The sequence below is a fragment of the Equus przewalskii genome, chromosome 3 (genome assembly GCF_037783145.1).
Source record: "Equus przewalskii isolate Varuska chromosome 3, EquPr2, whole genome shotgun sequence".
Classification (NCBI taxonomy): Eukaryota; Metazoa; Chordata; class Mammalia; order Perissodactyla; family Equidae; genus Equus; species Equus przewalskii.
This window is the reverse complement of record NC_091833.1, coordinates 1,456,717-1,475,380: the sequence shown is the minus strand read 5'-3', so window position 1 is coordinate 1,475,380 and position 18,664 is coordinate 1,456,717. Positions and strand designations below refer to the sequence as shown.

Genomic DNA, 18,664 nt, shown 5'->3' with positions numbered 1-18,664 from the left:
CTGCATAATCTCTATCAATCTATCTTAAAATTCATTGATTCTTTCTTCCACCAGGTTAAATTTAATGCTGATCCCCTCTGGTGAATTTGACATTTAAGAAGTGGAACTTCTATGTTCATTATCTTTATTATGTTTATGGCTTACTGATCTATACACATCTCAAAATTCTCCAAATTGTACACTGTAAATATGCTCGCTTTACTATATGTCAATTATATGTCACTAAAGCTGTGCAAAAAAAATCAACAAAATATATTTAAATGATAATTTTTAAAAAGAGTGAGCTGCTTTGGTTTAATTAGTGGCAATCAGCTTACAGCTCACTCTGAATGCCCATCTCCATTTGTGAATTAAATTCCACGAGTAAATATGAAGGAAAGAAGAATTTAGAGGCAGAACAAGTTTATGCTTTAACTTATTTAGAGTAATCATTCTATATCTACTATTATCTTCCTTATATCTGGTATATATTCCCTTAATGTAAATAAGTAGTAAGATAATCTTGTACAAGCGTATTTTATAAATGATATCCAGATGACATTTTTTTTAAAAGTACGCTTCCTTTATAAGGAAAGATAAAAAGTCATACTCTTGTATAATCCAGACTCTCAATAATATTTAACTTTAAATAAAGGGTGGTAAGGAATTGAATTTGTTCTTTCCGTCATTCAGGTGGCTATACCAGTGATGCAAACAGTAAGCAGCTTTCAAAATGGACACCCAAGAAATGTCACTGGATATTAAAATAACATCTGTAGAGTAGTTTACAGTTCACAGAGCACTGTTACATGTATTCTCATTTAATTGTTTCAACAACCTGTGAGATGTAAGGTTTTTCCCAGGACTTGGGCAGGTGCAGGGAGGAGGACGTCAGGTGCCCTCCGCATCTATAGCTAACTCAGTTCCTCCGCATCTATAGCTAACTCAGTTCCCCCGCATCTGTATCTAACTCAGTTCCTCCGCATCTATAGCTAACTCAGTTCCCCCGCATCTGTATCTAACTCAGTTCCCCCGCATCTGTGTCTAACTCAGTTCCCCCGCATCTGTATCTAACTCAGTTCCTCCGCATCTGTATCTAACTCAGTTCCTCCGCATCTGTATCTAACTCAGTTCCTCCGCATCTGTATCTAACTCAGTTCCTCCGCATCTGTATCTAACTCAGTTCCTCCGCATCTATAGCTAACTCAGTTCCTCCGCATCTATAGCTAACTCAGTTCCTCCGCATCTATAGCTAACTCAGTTCCTCCGCATCTATATCTAACTCAGTTCCTCCGCATCTATATCTAACTCAGTTCCTCCGCATCTGTATCTAACTCAGTTCCCCGCATCTGTATCTAACTCAGTTCCCCCGCATCTGTATCTAACTCAGTTCCTCCGCATCTGTATCTAACTCAGTTCCTCCGCATCTGTATCTAACTCAGTTCCTCCGCATCTGTATCTAACTCAGTTCCTCCGCATCTGTATCTAACTCAGTTCCTCCGCATCTGTATCTAACTCAGTTCCTCCGCATCTGTATCTAACTCAGTTCCTCCGCATCTGTATCTAACTCAGTTCCTCCGCATCTGTATCTAACTCAGTTCCTCCGCATCTGTATCTAACTCAGTTCCCCCGCATCTGTATCTAACTCAGTTCCCCCGCATCTGTATCTAACTCAGTTCCTCCGCATCTATATCTAACTCAGTTCCTCCGCATCTGTAGCTAACTCAGTTCCTCCGCATCTGTTTCTAACTCAGTTGCCCCGCATCTGTATCTAACTCAGTTCCTCCGCATCTGTATCTAACTCAGTTCCTCCGCATCTATAGCTAACTCAGTTCCTCCGCATCTATAGCTAACTCAGTTCCTCCGCATCTGTATCGAACTCAGTTCCTCCGCATCTATAGCTAACTCAGTTCCTCCGCATCTGTATCTAACTCAGTTCCCCCGCATCTGTATCTAACTCAGTTCCTCCGCATCTGTATCTAACTCAGTTCCTCCGCATCTGTATCTAACTAAGTTCCTCCGCATCTATAGCTAACTCAGTTCCTCCGCATCTATAGCTAACTCAGTTCCCCCGCATCTGTATCTAACTCAGTTCCCCCGCATCTATAGCTAACTCAGTTCCTCCGCATCTGTATCTAACTCAGTTCCCCCGCATCTGTATCTAACTCAGTTCCTCCGCATCTGTATCTAACTCAGTTCCTCCGCATCTGTATCTAACTCAGTTCCTCCGCATCTATATCTAACTCAGTTCCTCCGCATCTATAGCTAACTCAGTTCCCCCGCATCTATAGCTAACTCAGTTCCTCCGCATCTATAGCTAACTCAGTTCCTCCGCATCTATGTCTAACTCAGTCCCTCCGCATCTATAGCTAACTCAGTTCCTCCGCATCTGTATCTAACTCAGTTCCCCCGCATCTGTATCTCACTCAGTTCCTCCGCATCTGTATCTAACTCAGTTCCTCCGCATCTGTATCTAACTCAGTTCCTCCGCATCTGTATCTAACTCAGTTCCTCCGCATCTGTATCTAACTCAGTTCCTCCGCATCTGTATCTAACTCAGTTCCCCCGCATCTGTATCTAACTCAGTTCCTCCGCATCTATAGCTAACTCAGTTCCTCCGCATCTGTATCTAACTCAGTTCCTCCGCATCTATAGCTAACTCAGTTCCCCCGCATCTGTATCTAACTCAGTTCCTCCGCATCTGTATCTAACTCAGTTCCCCCGCATCTGTATCTAACTCAGTTCCTCCGCATCTATAGCTAACTCAGTTCCTCCGCATCTGTATCTAACTCAGTTCCTCCGCATCTGTATCTAACTCAGTTCCTCCGCATCTATAGCTAACTCAGTTCCCCCGCATCTGTATCTAACTCAGTTCCTCCGCATCTGTATCTAACTCAGTTCCTCCGCATCTGATTCTAACTCAGTTCCTCCGCATCTGATTCTAACTCAGTTCCTCCGCATCTATAGCTAACTCAGTTCCTCCGCATCTGTATCTAACTCAGTTCCTCCGCATCTGTATCTAACTCAGTTCCTCCGCATCTGTATCTAACTCAGTTCCTCCGCATCTGTATCTAACTCAGTTCCCCCGCATCTGTATCTAACTCAGTTCCTCCGCATCTATAGCTAACTCAGTTCCTCCGCATCTGTATCTAACTCAGTTCCTCCGCATCTGTATCTAACTCAGTTCCTCCGCATCTGTATCTAACTCAGTTCCTCCGCATCTGTATCTAACTCAGTTCCTCCGCATCTGTATCTAACTCAGTTCCTCCACATCTGTATCTAACTCAGTTCCTCCGCATCTGTATCTAACTCAGTTCCTCCGCATCTGTAGCTAACTCAGTTCCTCCGCATCTGTATCTAACTCAGTTCCTCCGCATCTATAGCTAACTCAGTTCCTCCGCATCTGTATCTAACTCAGTTCCTCCGCATCTGTATCTAACTCAGTTCCTCCGCATCTGTATCTAACTCAGTTCCCCCGCATCTGTATCTAACTCAGTTCCCCCGCATCTGTATCTAACTCAGTTCCCCCGCATCTGTATCTAACTCAGTTCCTCCGCATCTGTATCTAACTCAGTTCCTCCGCATCTGTATCTAACTCAGTTCCTCCGCATCTGTATCTAACTCAGTTCCTCCGCATCTATAGCTAACTCAGTTCCTCCGCATCTGTATCTAACTCAGTTCCCCCGCATCTGTATCTAACTCAGTTCCTCCGCATCTGTATCTTGCTTCATTCTACAGCACCACAGTCTATAAGGAACTGATACTATTCGTAGCAAAACTACAGTGGTAAGTATGTGGCCCCAGGTGGCATTTACTTTGAGGTATCATTTGAGGCTTTCATACTTTTATTTTGGAATATTAATAAACTGACTGCCAAAAAAGTAAATACCAAGATCCACATCAGACAAGAAAATATTATGCCAAGCTGCTTGCTATTAAAGATCAATTCAATTCTACCAATATTACTGAATCACTGCAAAGCACTAGGTGAAGACCTAAAATATATTGTGTAATAAACAAGCAGACAGGCGCTTACCTATCTCCCACTACTTATAAAGCTGTCTTTGGTGGACTTCTTTCAGGACTCCCATAAACAGGCTGCTGAGAGCCCTAAGTGTGAGGGAATTACTCTTAAATTCTTTTCAAAAGGGGAACTATAGGTGTCTGATGGGAGAATCTGTCAGATTTTCTGGAAAATGCCCCAATGTAAATTAAACAGGAAAGTCTAAAGTTATCCTCTAAGAAACCACTAAAATCTTAAATGATGTTCCCTATTTTATTGTTCACAGTACTGATGAGTAAATTAGTTACCAAGCCAGAAGACAATTGTCTTACAATAAAAACAAACCAAACCAAACCAAACTAAATCAAACTCTTATCTCCAAGCACTAGGGCTTTGAAGTAGGGTAACTGTACTTTTTATTGTCCAAACAGGACCCACTTCTGAGACCAAAAGAGAGTGCAATTAATCATTAGGCATAAACTGGGACTGGCTGAGGCAAATCAGAACGTGCAGTCTACCTGCTTATAAGACACATGTCCCTGGCCATCCTGACCTGAGATTACAAAACAGAAAAGAAACACGAAGACTGAGGGAACTCAAAGCAAGGAAATAAGCAAGAAAAAAATAAACTTTCACATAGCAAGTTTTCCCACCATTTTACAAAACAATTTGAATATTAATAGTAATTTACTTAAACCAGGATAAAGAGGAGGGCAAGGAGGACTGGTTAAAGTGAATTTATGAAGCAGTCAGGTCCCAGATCCCTTCCCCAACAACCCAGCAAAATACTATAGGTTTATTTTCTAACATAAAACCAGTTCCCTGCACAGTGAGACTGGGCACAGCTGAGCAGAAGCACGTACTGTACCAAAAACCACAGCTCAGGTGAATGCATACAGCTGGGATGCTGAATGCAGTGAAACTCCCCACCACCATCCTTCTTCCCTACTTCATTCCCAGAATGCTGGCAGCCAAGCCTTCATTCTCAAGGCAAGAGACTTGAGGAATCTCTGAGAAATCTGACCAGCCTCAAAAGAAAGACCTAAAGCTATCGACACGGAAAGTTCTCCAACCAAACGGCCCAGTCAGATGACCCTATTGTGAAACTCATAGTCAATAAGCCCCCCTCATATGCTCATAGCTCTGAATCAGCTTTTTGCTCCTCACTATCATATATGAACACACAAACAAATGTTACCACACATGTAATGAAAGATTCTATTATAAAAGACAGACATCAGAAAAAAATATATAACAGACAAAAGTAGCTTAGAGTTAAGAGAAAGAAAATTAAACAACAAAAATTAGTCCCATTTGCAGAGAGATAAGAGGACATTATAATTACATAACGAGAGCAAGAAACTATAAAAAGAACATGCAGAGAAGTTAAAAAAAGTCCTTGGAAATGATAACCTCATAGAGAAATTAAAAGATACAGCTCAGGAAGTCTTCACAGAAAGCAGAGCGAAAAATAAAAAAGATGGGCAACAGGAGAGAAAAGAAAATTAAAGCTCTAACCTCCACTTAAGAGGAACTCCATAAAAACAGAGAAAAAGTAATCAACAAAAGAATTCAAGAAAATGTTATAGAAATAAAGGACAGGACTGTTCAACTGAAAGCATCTGCATAACATCAGGAAAAATGGAAAAAAAGAGACTGATGCCAAGGCAGATTATTGTAAAATTTCAGAACACTGGGATAAAAGGAAAGATCCTAAAAGTTTTCAGAGAGTAAAAGTCACAAAAGACAAGATCAGAATGGCTTCAGTGTCATCAATAGCAACACTAATTAACGAGAAAACAGTGGAGAAATGTCTTCAAAATTTTGCAGGGCCAGCTCCGTGGCCACGTGGTTAAGTTCACGCGCTCCACTGCGGTGGCCCAGGGTTTGGATCCTGGGCGCAGACGTGGCACCGCTCGTTAGGCCACGTTGAGGTGGCGTCCCACACCCCACAACTAGAAGGACCTCCAACTAAGATACCGTGTACAGGGGCGGTTTGTGGAGATAAAGCAGGAAAAAAAAAAAAAAGAAGATTGGCAACAGTTGTTAGCCCAGGTGCCAATCTTTTAAAAAAAAAAAAAATTTTGCAGGAAATTATTTCCAACTAGAATTCTATACCAAATTACAATCAAGTATGAGGAAATCACAAAGACGTTTTCAGATATGCAAAGTCAAAAAACACTGACCACCCATGCAAGCTTTCTCAGGAAGCTATTGGAGGATTAACACTGCAAAGATGAGAGAAGAAACCAAGAAGAGGAAGACATGGAATACAGCAAACAGGAAATCCAGCAGGTGTGAGGTAAAGGGAGATCCTAGTTAGACAGCTGTGTCCCAGATGTGGAAAATAACCTGTTCAGACTGAAGGCTTAAAGAAGGTAAAACTGACACAACACCTAAAGGGTCTTAAAGTCCTGAAAGGGGAATGAGACAATTGGTGAAAGCAAACAAAAGAAATAACACAATTATTAATTCTAAAAAGATTTTTAAAAACATGAACAGAAAAACAAAAAGGAAGACAGGAAAAGAAAAGCAACCATAGTTTATCACGTGGCTCAGCTGTGAAAAGCAGTTATATAATTATAATAATGTAAATACACAACAATGACTTAACAAAATCAGGACGAAATTTATACTGGGAGATTGGGGACATAAAAGTGACACAGTAGGGGCAGAGGGAAGAAAGCCAGCAAAATCCTCATCTACAGAGGAGATCGACATATCATGCCCCAAACTGTAAAATCAAGAGCGGCCGTGCAACTGTGCTGTTTGAGGATGGACTAATCAACTCAAAGCTAAAGAGGTCACAGTGCAGAAGAGGAAACGGGGGACCCCAGGGGAAGGAGGCCTGCCTGCTGTTTTCTGTAGTAACCTCTTAGAATTACTGGTCTCTAAACAATAAGCATGCATAAAATTTTGTTAAACCATTTGATAAAAACAAAGGAAAAAAAACGAAATGAGGGAAATTATCAGAAAAAGAATTCTCTAAGACATTGTAATTTAAATATCAAATTGTTTCAGCTGTTAGTTAGTCTGTATCAAACTTTTTCCCATGACTAAAGCCACACCAATGTATACGTCACTTGAATATGATCTGCTCTCATTCATACTCTCCAAGCATGAGTACAGACAGGGCATTTCTAAATCTTACCTCAAGCAGAGCTGCTGCAGGATCACCCTGTAGACTTTTTCCTAGTTTGTCAACCTCATCTAATAGGAACACCGGATTGTTAACCCCGACAGTCTTCAAACCATTGATTATACGACCAGGCATACTGCCAACATAGGTGCGCCTACAGGAAGCAAGCAGCAAATTAACATCGATGACACATCGCGAGACAAGAGCAATGTCATTTAGAAATCAAAACTCAGGATTGGAGAAAAGTCATTTAGTTATCAGAGTAATACAGCAAAGAGCTACCATATATTTTAAAAGCCCTACGATACATCAGAGTTATTTGATTCGAGTCTTATTTTCTATTTAATTCTGACTTAAGTTACCCATGATCCTGGAAGAGCTGTATCTAACTTTTGCCATTTAGTGAAACTGAACAACATTACACTTAAGTCATATAGTTATGATTCTTACTCTTCAAGATTCCAAAATGTCCAAAGGACCCTGTGAATTTAATTCTCCTGCTTTCCACGGTTTTTTAGAGCACACTCCTCACCCTCCACCGCTCATACAAGCACCTTTTTACATACTGAAATGGCTGCCCAGGGCTGCTTACAACATCATCATCTCCTTCATGAAGGAAATCAGAACTGGTTCAAAGAGACATTCAAAACACTGACCAAAAGAGAGGAAAAAAAAAAAATACAAACTCCTTTATATTCAGAGGCAATACTTTGCTACTAACCGTAGTAAGAGGATCTGGGGTCAATAGTAAATCAAAATTCTATTAATCCTGGCCTTTTGAATAAAACTGTGCTCAATCTATATACACTAATTGGAATAACTAAGTTTGGGCAGATATTTTGTTGTGCATTAAAACGTTAGACAGTGCTTTATCATATTTGAACAAGAATCACTGACATAATTATGACAGATGTAGAGTGTGGCATGAAATAAAAAATGCTTGACAAACTGAAAAAAGTGTCTTTTTCACAAAGCCAGCAAAAGTTTATTTTAAGCAGCAATTTACCATTTTTAATTACAACCTTGCTGCCTAAACCAGGTACAACGTAAACGCTGTTTGTGAAAAGGCATAAAAGGGTGATTGCCTAGAAGAAGTTGATCAATGATAAGGGGAACAGTAGCAGTTATCTCATGATCTATACAAAGCTGATTCACAGAGCAGGCCTCAGTTCTGCCACAGGACTGGCATAAAGTAGGAGAGGGGAGAGAGACCTTTGAAAAGACAAGAAAGTCTTAAAAATATCTTGGGAATGCCGTTCATCCAGGGAGGGGACGGTGACCAAGGCAGTGGACCCAGACAATAAACATTGTCCTGTTACGATAAGGAGTTAGCACATTCAAGATTTCAGAACAGGATACAGGAAGGACAAGACTCAAAATTAATCAGTTCTCTCTGTAGAGAACTTTCAGATTCGCCACTATGCTGAGAATAAATAGGGAAGGAAAATTTTTTCTAAAAACCTCAATGTCTCTCAAAGTCACTTCTTGTTGCATTAATTTCTTTTCCTTTCCTCACTGTTTTTGATAGGTAGATTTCAAAAACAGGTACTGACAATTCTAGATAAAGTCATGGAGAGAAAATAATATTCTAAGCAGGTGTCCTTTCTAAAGAAGTGGAAATCTAGATACTAGTCACCGTATACAGCCACAATTCCTCCTCAACTTTCCACTGCTTCCCAGAACCTAGAGTAAGGTCCAAACTCCTTTGTCTGGAATCCCAGGCTCTTCACAATCTGGCCCCACCGGCCTTCCTAACTTGCTGCCATTACCCTCTTGCTTCATCCACAATCAAGATCCTTTTAGACCTCTTATGCTTTTGTACCTTTGTTAATATGGTGCCTTCCTGCCCTTAACACTCTCCATGCCTGTGGAAATCCCAGCAATTCTACCAAACTCTTCCTGACCACTTCTCACAAAGTGATCTTTCCAGCAATACAATGTCTATAGCACTTACTGGCCCTACAATTCCGCTGATGCATACTTATGGCCCTGTTTTTATTCATGGGTACCAAGCACACAGCCTCCTCTAAAGAGCCAGGGAGCACTTTGATGACAGGGAGTGAGTATTGTTACAGAGTAGACAGATGCAGGATATAGAGCTGTAAGGTTCTCCTCACACAGACGCTTGTTTCTCCTATTTACTTAAGGACAGCAGATCAACCATGCCAGCACACAAAGTATCTTATTATCACCACGTTTATACTGTCAAGGTCATACAAGTCTTTGATTACTGCTTGGACAAATTACCTGACCTAAGCCTATTTCCTCATCTGTAAAATGGGGATGATAACAGTGCCAATCGCATGCATTATATGAGGATTATGAGAAAACATAATAGGTAAAGCACACAGCTTAGTGTCTGGCACATAGTAAGCTTTCAAAAGACGTCGACTGTAATTGTTATTAGTAACAGCTACTTAAAAGTCCACCTTTGGCTTCCCGGAAAAAGTACAAAAGCAGAAATCAGTACACCAAAATTTAAGTCCCATTTCAATCTCTGTCTCATGGAAGCAACTCTCATAAATGTCTTTTCATAGCACCAACCACACTCAATGCCTTTAGTGTCCGTCAATCACAGGTGACATCCCCCAAATGTGACCCACTATTCTAGAGGTCAAGCCAAGAAGACAACTATTATCACAGAGCCCATAAGCTACAGAACATATCTATAATGTCTCTTTTGCCAGAAGATATGGTAGCATGCAATTCACTGACTAAAGATACAAAACATACTTTGAATAAATTTTTGGAATATGATGGTGGAAAATGTAGCAAAACAAAATAAAAACATTTTCTTTCAATATTACCAAATATAACCATTTTATTTTAACAAATTAGCATACCAAAATTTCTTCCTGAGAAACTACATAGGTTGGAAATAAATATAACTAGTATTCTTTTACAAAGTATAACTTCTTTGAGGGCAAAATAGTAGTCTTTCCTATATTCTGCCTCACGATACAACATCTACAAAGCTACAGAGCACAATAGAGGAAAGCCTGCAAAGAAGAGCTCAAATCAATTACTTATTATTTAGCCTCAATACACGATTACCTAGAAGTTTTTCTTAAAATTGAAGTATACAAGTTAATTAAAAAAATATATGAATTCCTGCTTTTCTTATAATTGCTGTAGGCAGTTGATAGGTTTATCAGGACTATTCAACTAGTGTAGCAGATACATAAAAACAAAAGTGTCTACATAGTTCAAACTTTTAAGGTACAAGATCATTTTTCATTTTCCAAAAAAACAGTCCAATTTATACTCCAAGAAACAACTACAGAGAATTGCAATATCGTCTATTTACAGCTCCATGCTAATCAAGTATTTTACTATTCGGCCTCATCCCTAGATATCTTCAAATCTAATGTAATCCAAAATGCTAGACAGCTTGTCACTGCCAACGACACCTTAATACCAGGAATAAGATGAACCTTTGCTCACCTCTTTTCCAGTATGTAGACAAGGGAGAAAAACAGGCATTTTGCCATCAAATTTTCATGCCTATTCAATTAAGTAGCTCTTATGGGCTATAATGCAAACTATTCAAGTGATATTTACAAAGAATTTATAATATAAAAGTTTATGTTGTAATGTTAAGTGAAAAGGGTAAAATTAGAATTCTATTGCTTAAAAAAAGAAAGGCAAAAGCTGCCCAGTGAAAAGTCTGGCAGGAAATAAAATGTTAAAAATGACCACCCATGAGGATTTTTCCTCCTATTTTATAAATTTTCTACCAAGAGTGTATACATATCGCTAAAATTGGAAAAAGTAAGAAGGCTTAAAGGAGATCCTAATCATTTCAAAACAAAAAACAGTCTTTAAGGAACTAAAGATAGTCTTTTTTTTTTTTGAGGAAGATTAGCCCTGAGCTAACATCTGCTGCCAATCCTCCTCTTTTTCTGAGGAAGACTGGCCCTGAGCTAACATCCGTGCCCATCTTCCTCTACTTTATATGTGGAATGCTTACCACAGCATGGCGTGCCAAGCAGTGCCATGTCCGCACCCGGGATCCGAACCAGCAAACCCTGGGCTGCGGTAACGGAACGTGCGAACTTAACCACTGCGCCACTGGGCAAGCCCCAAGATAGTCTTAAATATAGCATGTCTAAACAAATCTAATTGTTATTCTTCTAACAGTCATTCTTAAATCTTTTTATACACTCATTTGGATGGATGCTCTCATCTAAAGAACTGCATTACTTGAATTCACAAAGCACTCAGAACACACTACCAGTGTAGCAATGTGCTAAGCACCGTGGAGTGAAACAAAGGAGGATGAGATGCAATCGAACCCCTGCTCTATAGAGCTTCAACTTCTTTATGTTTTACCTCTACGAGTTATGCATTAGAAACACCAGAGGCCTCCATTATTCAATCAGTAAAAGAGCACAGTAGATGACAATTGGTCAGTTTAGAGGAGAGTAAGATCATCACTGACTACACTTAGATTAATGGAGGAGGCCTTGGGTTGGGGCCTTAAAACGAAGCTAAGTTTTAGACACGTAAAGAAGAGCTATGCAAATACAGGTTATAAGAAGGACAGTAAGCAAACCATAATATGTCTGGCATTCTATGCTAAGAAAACATTAAAAGCTTGCTACTTCATTTTCTTTTCCCTTGTAGAGACTAATAACGAAACAGCTCCAGTATTTAAAAATCACATTGCAGGTTCCATGCAAAAATTCATCAACATGGAAAGCAAAAGTTCATTTTTCTTCTCATCTTGTTTGAAAATTGAGCCCAGGATTCCTTGTAATGATATGATTTTATTATCTGAACAAACAGCTGGTCAACTACTTCCAAAGAGTTAATATTAATAACTTGAGATATACCATACCAATAAGTATATTTGACCAAGGAATGACTAAGGAAAAACAGATTTTTATGCAAATGATCTCATAAAAAGAAGTTATTTTATATTTAACTTCTATGAACTGATTCAAAATTATTTAATGTAATAGTAAATATAAACATCTAAGTTGTAAGATCCAATAAATGGGAACAGAGACTCTGGGGCTTATAAAAGAAGACAGAAAGGGGCCAGCCCCATGGCCTAACGGTTAAGTTTGGTGCACTCTGCTTCAGTGGCTCAGGTTGGGTTCCCAGGCGCAGACCTATACCACTCGTTGCTGGCCATGCTGTGGTGGCGACCCACATACAAAACAGAGGAAGACAGGCACAGATGTTAGCTCAGGGTGAATCTCCCTCAGGAAAAAGAAAAGAAGTGGACAGAAAAATCCCAATGGAGGTAATCCCAAATGAGAAATGTTGAGAAGACTGAAAACCTGCAGAGTTAATCTGGAGCATAAACAGGACTATTCTTCCTTTAAGCCACTCAACACGGTATGAACAAAAACAATGGGCCAATGTTTAGTCAGATCACTATTATTTTCCTTACTTCAGATTTAAATGTAAACCAAGTCTTTCTCTTCCTTTCCCATCTCACATCTCATTATCATTTAACTCTAAAAAAAAAATCTTTAGTTGTTTTTAAAATCAATTCCTAACTCATTAGCACCTTCCTTCAAGTAAACAAATACTCCTAGCAAAACGCTAGAGCTGCGTGCCTGTGTGGGAGAATAGAAAAAGTGAGGGACAAAAGAGAATCAGCAAGGAAGATAACATAAAGCAGCTCTGGCTTCCACTGGCTATTTTAAGACTGTAGAACAGCAATGCCTGCTCAGGGGCAGAGGAAAAATAAAACTTTGCATGAACTCTAATTGTGATCATATGACCAGTACTTAAATGCCAAGACTTGGGTGTTTCCAAAATGCCTCGACTGTCACAGGGAATCACTTGTTCCCACAAACTCCACCCCTTGGTTGTGCTATAATCCTCTACTGTTCTTTCTCCCCTTCCATTCATCTCCAATCCATAACTCTTGACATAAGCGCACACACTGCTCCCAACCTCTCATCTCCTTAACAACCCCCCCGCACCTGCCTCCAAACGGGTTTTCAAATAAAAATTTTTCCAGGCTTTAGTAACTCACGATGTAGGTGGTCCCCAAGAGCACAAGGGCAGCCTGCTGTAGTGGTTAGGGAAACATCTGCTACAGTGATGGCTAGGAAGTACTTACCAGCAAGGTGAACCAAAAATCAGCCTTAATAGAAGGTTTCACAAACAAATCCACATACCTTTACTTGGCAATGATCAACTTTTATACATACCATAGATTTCTCAAAAGTTCATGTTTACAGAAATTTTAGGCAAACACACAATCTTTTATAAAACTCATAAAAAAAATTCTTCTTTTCTTTGGATTCAATTCTTTTCTTTTTTGAGGAATATTAGCCCCGAGCTAGCTACTGCCAATTCTCCTCTTTTTGCTGAGGAAGATTGGCCCTGAGCTAACATCCATGCCCATCCTCCTCTACTTTATACGTGGGATGCGTACCACAGCATGGCTTTTGCCAAGCAGTGCCATGTCTGCACCTGGGATCTGAACCGGCGAACTCTGGGCCGCTGAGAAGCAAAACATGTGAACCTAACCGCTGCGCCGCCAGGCCAGCCCCTGGATTCAATTCTCTTAACGACAGTCATACACATGTAAACATACTCACTTGAAAAGAGTGAACAAATTTAGTATCTGTCAGTATCAGTACAGATTTAAAGATCTGTACAGATCTGTTTAAACTCAGTCATGTTCACAAGCGGTGAGAACTGTGACGTTAAATACTGCCCACAAACAGGCATCATAAGAATACATTTTTCCACAATTCTGCCACATAAATTAAATAATAATGTCAAGAAAAGGATGTTTTAGGTAAAATTTAAAAATCAGATTAACTTTTATAAAAAATCATATTGAAGCTTATAAATCTAAACTTGTCCTCCTGAGAACGGAGAATTAAACAAACATTTAAAGCTTATTTTTAGAAGCGTAAGCACTCACTACCTAAGTGCTTCCCAAGCTTTACTGAATAACCAGTACTGAGGTGGAAAGAATAAGGACAAATTATCTACATGTCATGTGCCCATGACATTAAGTCCACAAACTCACTAAGTTCCATCATATACTCACATGATACGATGCTGCAGGTAACAAAAGGCAGAAACAAACTAAAACAGCCCTGAGCGCGTACATCAAGTCATCCGAATGGGGAACACCTCCCAACAGCTCTATAGCTAAAATTAGAAGATTTAGACCCTAGATTCAGCTTCTCCAAGATTGGTCCAAGAGTAATGGTGCCGATTTCTTTACAAAAGCAAATTACAGCCTCTAGTGGCACATGTGAGAATAGGAAAACCTAGGTAAAAATATTGAAATTGTCAGAAAGAATGACTCAAATAAATTCCCTGAACTGAATATGTAGCCCTCATTGTTTATTAAAATCTTGGAATGACTTTTCTTTAATGCATAAAAAATGTAAATAAGCAAATAGAATAAAAGGAACCATTTTTCACGGAAAAGTTTCTGAAACAGTTTCCCATTCCTGCCTAACGTCAGTGACCTTGTTTGAATAAGGCAAAGGGAAAATAAGATGATACAGAAGCATCGTATTATTTTTTTCCACAATCCAAGTTTAATCCATATTCACCAACTATAAATATGCATTTAAATTACTGGCATGCTTCTCAAAGCCTCCACTTTTAATTTGGTTTGCTTTAACAACTTCAAGATTGAGGGTATGATGGGAATAGAAGTTTTATCTTCAGTTTAATTACGCTGTACTGGAATTTAAGGAGCTTCTTTTTTAAAAAGTTTTTAAAAATTGAGATATAACTGACACATGACAGTATATTAGTTATGTGGACGTCTTTCTTCTATAAGCGGTTCATGATTTCTACATTTTTAAATGTTCTTTAACACATACACCACAGGTGTTATAGTGTCTCACAACTTCCAACTTCTATGAAACACCTAAAGCACGAGAGACAGGTTCATGCTTTCCCAAGGCCTCTTCCAGTCTGAGCAACAGAGACTACAAAGAAGAAAACAACGAACCCAACATGAAAATCTGATTCTAATAATGTCAGATTAAGCAGAGGCACCATTCTTATAGTTCAATGTATTTTTATAGAAAGATGCAAGAATAAGCCTTAATTAGCCTAAGCTTTCTCCTTATTACTCATACCCATTATGCAAAACAGCCTTCTTAAAAGGAAGATTAAACTGCAAACAAAACAAATTTATTATTGAAGATTTCCTACCTCCTCCTACCTGCCCTCGCTATTCCATTTATTTATTTGTTTTTTCCCAAGGAAGATTAGCCCTAACAGCTACCAATCCTCCTCCTTTTTCTGAGGAAGACTGGCCCTGAGCTAACATCTATGCCTATCTTCCTCTTCTTTATATGTGAGATGCCTACCACAGCATGGCTTGCCAAGCGGTGCCATGTCCACACCCAGGATCCGAACCAGTGAAGCCCAGGCCACCGAAGCAGAACGTGGGAACTTAACCACTGTGCCACCAGGCTGGCCCTATTGCACTTATTTTTAAACTCTAAGAGTTATCGGTCATTATTTATGAAACTCTATGAGGCAAAAATGAATGTAAAGACATTATAATATCCAACCACAACTAATTTATAATGGCATTCAAATGAGAGTCCAGGAAAGCAGAGGCACAGTCTTGCTATCCACTGTTAAACATAGATCAAGGTTACTTTGGGTTTGCCGTTATGGCAGAGGCTCTGGGCTAGCTGATAAGTACTGTAAATGTCCTTTCCATTCAAGGCACCACAAACAGCCCTTTAAGAAAGAGAGAAAGATTATGTCTTGGCTTCTGGGGGGCTTTAGTTCATTGAGAAAGGAGAACCCAAGATGAAAGTGAGAAAAGTAGTCTACCTGTGTCCTCGGATGTCAGACTGATCGCACACTCCTCCAAGTGCAATCCTGTGGAACTCTCGACCCAGAGTCTTAGCCACCGATCTTCCCACGCTTGTCTTACCGACTCCAGGAGGGCCAACAAAGCAAAGAATGGGGCCCTTCAGGGTGTTTTTCAGCTGTCTGACAGCCAAGTATTCCAGCACTCGTTTCTTCAATTTTTCCATGGCATAATGGTCATTATCCAGAAGAATCCGGGCTGCTCGAATGTCCAGACGGTCTGTCAAATAATCCAACAGAAATCATCTGAGCCAATGGAATTTTTAAGTGGAAGAATGCCTTTCAAGATTTGCAAGAGCTAAAATATTTTTTAGAAAAAAGATGTGACAAGAACAGACTTGGATCCGTCTAAACAGGTTTTCAGGGAGACCCAGACTTGGTTTTTCTGCTTAAGAATCAGAATCTCCAGAAATAGTAGGCCTACACAATTAAAAACTCAAGGAGTTATTACTCATATCATTTCATTTCGATTGATTTTCTAGATACACATTATTTCTATGGACACACAATTTTTACATATTCTATTTGGACTGGTATTTGTTCCTTTCTTTTTTTAAAAGTGTTTTTTTAATTACAGAGGTATATATGCTCATTCCAGAAAATCTGATGACACTAACAAAAAAGAAGGAAATACTCATCCATAATCTCATGCCCAAGAAAGCATCACTGCCTTCACTTTGGTATGTATTATTTCAGGTTCTGTGTGTGTGTGTGTGTGCTTATATACCTATTTTTCAAAATGGGATTATATGAGGACTTTAAGTTTTATAAAATGTTTTTCACTTAATATATTACAGACATCTTTCAGTGTCAGATGTACTTTTCAGTAACATTTTAGTGGCTACACAATATTCCATTATTGAATTATCCTTACTCATTTAACTAATTCCCTATTGCTGAGCATTTAGATTATCTACAAATCTTAACAGTTATAAAGTATGCTTCACTGTGCATTCTTGTAACTAAATCTCCACATGTACTGCTAATTATTTCCTTGAGCTGACCTTCTATAAACAGAAGTGCTGGGTCAAACAAAAAAAATTAAGATGCAGGGGCTGGCCCCGTGGCCGAGTGATTAAGTTCTCGCACTCCACTTCGGTGGCCCAGGGTTTTGCTGGTTCGAATCCTGGGCACGGCCATGGCGCCGCTCATTGGGCCATGCTGAGGCGGCATCCCACATGCCACAACTAGAGGGACCTACAACTAAAGATAGACAACTATGTATTGGGGGGCTTTGGGAGAAAAAGGAAAAATCAAATCTTTAAAAAAAAAAGAAAATTAAAAAAAAAATTTATGAGTAAAGAATTGCCTAAGTTCTATCAATTAAAGTCTCACCAGAAAAGTATGAATTAGGCTTTCTTTCTAGAATCAAGGTTTCATCAGGTTTACTGATGTGCTTTAGTATGTAAAATACCCACTGAATAAAGACTAGGTCATGGAAGCCAAAATAAATTCATCAGCTGGGTGGCAATCAGGGGACAATACACAGACACATGATCATGCTGACAGGGAAAGAGGACGGGAGAGAGAAAAACATGCACGTGTCCACTCCTGCAATGACTTCTTTGGAACTTGCTATGCACTTTTCCCTAAAGGAACAAAAAGATGGCCTTAACTGATAGTCTGGTTCCCAAGCTCGTCTACAAAAACCCAGCTCGGCAGTAATATACGTAATTTAAGTTCAATGCTATGGATTTTAGTCAGTCCTGACTGAGTGACCTGGAAAGAGAGAAATACAATTTCTTCCCCATTTCCTGGCGTCTGAACCCAAACAATGAGGATAAGAACACAGGAAAGATAGAAAGTTTTCCAACTGTTTCACAATGCCAACCCTAACGCTAAAATCTACCACAGTAAACACAAAAAACACTTCAGAGCAATCCCATATTGTATAGCTCTACATATTAAAATACCGGTAAATCCAATCTTTTAAAAGAGTAATCCACTAAGGCCCAGTGGGACTTATTTCAGTTGTGCAAAGATAGTTCAATATTAGGTTATCGACATATTTATTACATCATCATGTCCAAGGGGAAAAACCTTCAATCAAAATGTCATTTTGTGCCTAAAACGGAACTTGTTATAATGCGACATCCATTCCTGATTAGCATTTAGTAAACTAAGAATAGAATTCTACATAAAGAAAAAACTGAAAACACTGAAGGATTTCTTCCAAGAAATATGTCAAGTAAAGACAATTTAAAAAGTAAGTTCTTTCAAACTTTTAAGCAAAGATAATTTCCATGCTACATAAATTATTGTTTGGTATCTTTTCTATACAGGATTTATTTTTTCTGTTTATTCTTTTTTTTTTTTTAAAGATTTTATTTTTTCTTTTTCTCCCCAAAGCCCCCCGGTACATAGCTGTATATTCTTAGTTGTGGGTCCTTCTAGTTGTGGCATGTGGGACGCTGCCTCAGCGTGGTTTGATGAGCAGTGCCATGTCCACGCCCAGGATTCGAACCAAAGAAACACTGGGCCACCTGCAACGGAGCGAACTTAACCACACGGCCATGGGGCCAGCCCCTCTGGTTATTCTTTTTAATGATTTAGAATGCATGCTTCCTATTTTGAAAAATAGTTGTGGTTACATGCGAAAAATTTAAAACTTAAACATATATTTCTCTATTTATAATTGGAAGACTGAAATGCATCTACTGGCTCCTTCTATTCAAGATGGGAAATTAGCAACCATTTCCTCCAACTCTTTG

The 18,664-nt window shown here is 39.2% G+C and overlaps 1 protein-coding gene across 4 annotated transcripts in view; it reads right to left on the bottom strand.

Annotated features, from left to right (window-relative positions):
* LONP2 (lon peptidase 2, peroxisomal) overlaps nucleotides 1-18,664 on the bottom strand; it is a 133,503-nt gene that overhangs the window by 90,303 nt on the left and 24,536 nt on the right. For all 4 annotated transcript variants that reach the window (XM_070613631.1, XM_070613632.1, XM_070613633.1 and 1 more), the window contains exons 7-8: nucleotides 15,915-16,173; nucleotides 7,134-7,275 (exon numbers count right to left, since the gene is read on the bottom strand). In XM_070613631.1, the coding sequence (XP_070469732.1) occupies nucleotides 7,134-7,275; nucleotides 15,915-16,173 (401 nt within the window). The remainder of the gene's footprint in view (nucleotides 1-7,133; nucleotides 7,276-15,914; nucleotides 16,174-18,664) is intronic.